The sequence below is a fragment of the Postia placenta genome, assembly GCF_002117355.1.
Source record: "Postia placenta MAD-698-R-SB12 unplaced genomic scaffold POSPLAscaffold_523, whole genome shotgun sequence".
NCBI lineage: Eukaryota > Fungi > Basidiomycota > Agaricomycetes > Polyporales > Adustoporiaceae > Rhodonia > Rhodonia placenta.
Genome location: NW_020170354.1, coordinates 1 through 2,052, shown reverse-complemented (window position 1 = coordinate 2,052; position 2,052 = coordinate 1). Strand labels below are relative to the sequence as shown.

The 2,052-nt window shown below is 51.5% G+C and overlaps 2 protein-coding genes across 2 annotated transcripts; both read left to right on the top strand.

Annotated features, from left to right (window-relative positions):
* Positions 1 to 394: 394 nt before the first annotated feature.
* On the top strand, positions 395 to 1,522 carry POSPLADRAFT_1042084 (hypothetical protein). The gene has a single exon (XM_024478034.1). It carries the CDS (start codon positions 826 to 828, stop codon positions 1,486 to 1,488), a length of 663 nt encoding a protein of 220 aa, XP_024332492.1. The 5' UTR covers positions 395 to 825; the 3' UTR covers positions 1,489 to 1,522.
* Positions 1,523 to 1,614: 92 nt separating this feature from the next.
* On the top strand, positions 1,615 to 2,034 carry POSPLADRAFT_1063735 (hypothetical protein; the record flags this gene model as incomplete). The annotated part of the gene is made up of 1 exon (XM_024481713.1): positions 1,615 to 2,034. A coding segment is annotated over one exon (420 nt), but the record flags the coding sequence as incomplete, so codon positions are not given.
* Positions 2,035 to 2,052: the final 18 nt, after the last annotated feature.

Here is a 2,052-nt window from a genome sequence, read left to right as displayed (position 1 = left end):
AGACTATGACATCATCAATAACACCATATCGCACCATAGGGCACATGATACTTAGTAATCCTTACCCAGCTAGGTACCAGGGGTCCATTACCGGTCCCTGGGGGGTTTTCCCTCATGTATATAAGGCAGCATCCTGGGGCACCCTGTCCCCCAGTTCTATTCACTTCGTTGTTGCGCTTAACAGCATTACCTCCCCATACTTAAGTGCTATTATCTCCCCCCCTCAATATCAAGCTATAAGGTGGGTTTGTAGGTTTTGTGATAGTTGAATAGAACTGCTTTAAGGTGCACTGGGCCCTGGCAAGGGTCCCTTGCTACCTGCTTTGTTACAGGGCCTATTGGTCGTTGCTATGCCCCTATGCTGCAAAGTGTAAGGTGGCCTTTTCATGTGGGTTCTGGGGGTTATGGTTTGTCAACTGAAAAGTGGCAATACCGTTCTGTGAAGCACCTACCTTTATTGGTCAGGGTTGAACACTTGGTGTCAACATGCTGAGCTTTTTGCCGGTCCCTAGGCGTAAGGGGAGGTTGCTGCCTTATGGGCAACATGCTGGAATGTGGTTTACCATTCTATGAGGCTTTAGGGCCTACAACGGATAACCAGCATGGGCAGCCTTAGGGAGAGTGTAAGATTCTCCCAAAACCACTTGCAGCAGGCGTGGAAACCTGACTGAGATCTGTATTCCCCCCTCCCTACCTGCTGAGAGAGAGCAGGAGGACGCCGACACGAAGCACGACCAATGGACCCTGTAGTATAGCACATACCCTTTTCTTCGCTCTGAAAAGAGCCAGCTGAAAAGCTGTTATCTAATCCCCTCTGCCGTAGCCATGCCGAAAGCCAAACCTTTCATTGTCACTGCCAAGCACGAGCCGACAGGCCTGCTTGAGCGCATCGCCATCCACAACACGCACAAGTTCGACGACGTTGGCAAACCTCGCCGAATTGTACGCCCCACCATACAGCCACTCATTCGCCGCCCCTTCAACCCTGAACGCGCTGAAAAAGCGAAACATGACATCGAGGAGCTTGCACTTTGTGCGCATCTCTTCAAGAAGCAACAGTTGCTCGATCGTATCTCCGACCCCGCTCCCCCCCTCATCGACCGCATCGATATGCAGGCGGGACCCTCCTATGAATATGAACCACCCAAGCCGCTCCCCGACATTCACTTCCAGCGCACAAAGATTCTGTTGCGCACATCCGAGTACAATGAGATGTTTGCCGCTACAGCCGACAGGCTGGAGCCGGTGTTCGCTCGGATGGAAAAGGAAGAAGGGAGCTTGGAGCCAGGGAGGATGGGTGATGGGTTCGACGAGTTGTATCATGGGCTGGAGAAGAAGGCACGCCGGCTTACCAACAGGCACTGGAGAGTTATCAAGCGCGACCTGAAAAGGATCGGGCATGTCTCCTTTGAAGACTTAAGCAGTCGCCTGCCGGAGATTTGTAATGAGTTGGCTAGCCTAAACATCACCTTCAAGTATGAAGTGTAGATAGTGGAATAAAGATTGGCAATCTTTCTGGCATAATTGGCTTATATGGCATGAGGAGGAGATCTCCTTCGCTTCACTTTTTTCTTTCAATCATAAGTGAATACGGGCTAATCACTACAATAAGAAATGGCCCCATACATCCCCTTCGTTCCGACCGAAGCATTCGCTATCGCCACGGAAGAAGAGTGGCGCAATGCAATCTTCCAGAACGTGAACGTCTCTGACGAACAAGCAGCTCTGCTGCAAACGGTTACTGCGAATGCCGCAGAGTCGACCACTGGACGAGTCAGAGACTGGATTGGTCGCCTGACCTTAGAAATAAGCAGGCACTACGACGGATACCTTCAGAGCCTCCTTCGAGAGGTGGAATCCCTGCATATCACGGTCCAGAATCAGCAGGCGCTAGTCGATTCCTACAAGCGACAAGTTGATGCGCTACCTGCGTCAACAGGTAGTGGTCATTCCCGTCAACCTAAGATTGGGGAGCCTCCGGCCTTCAAGGGCAGTGAGGATAAGACCAAGCTTGAGGAATGGCTGGACCTGATCGTACTGTGGTGCGAGCAT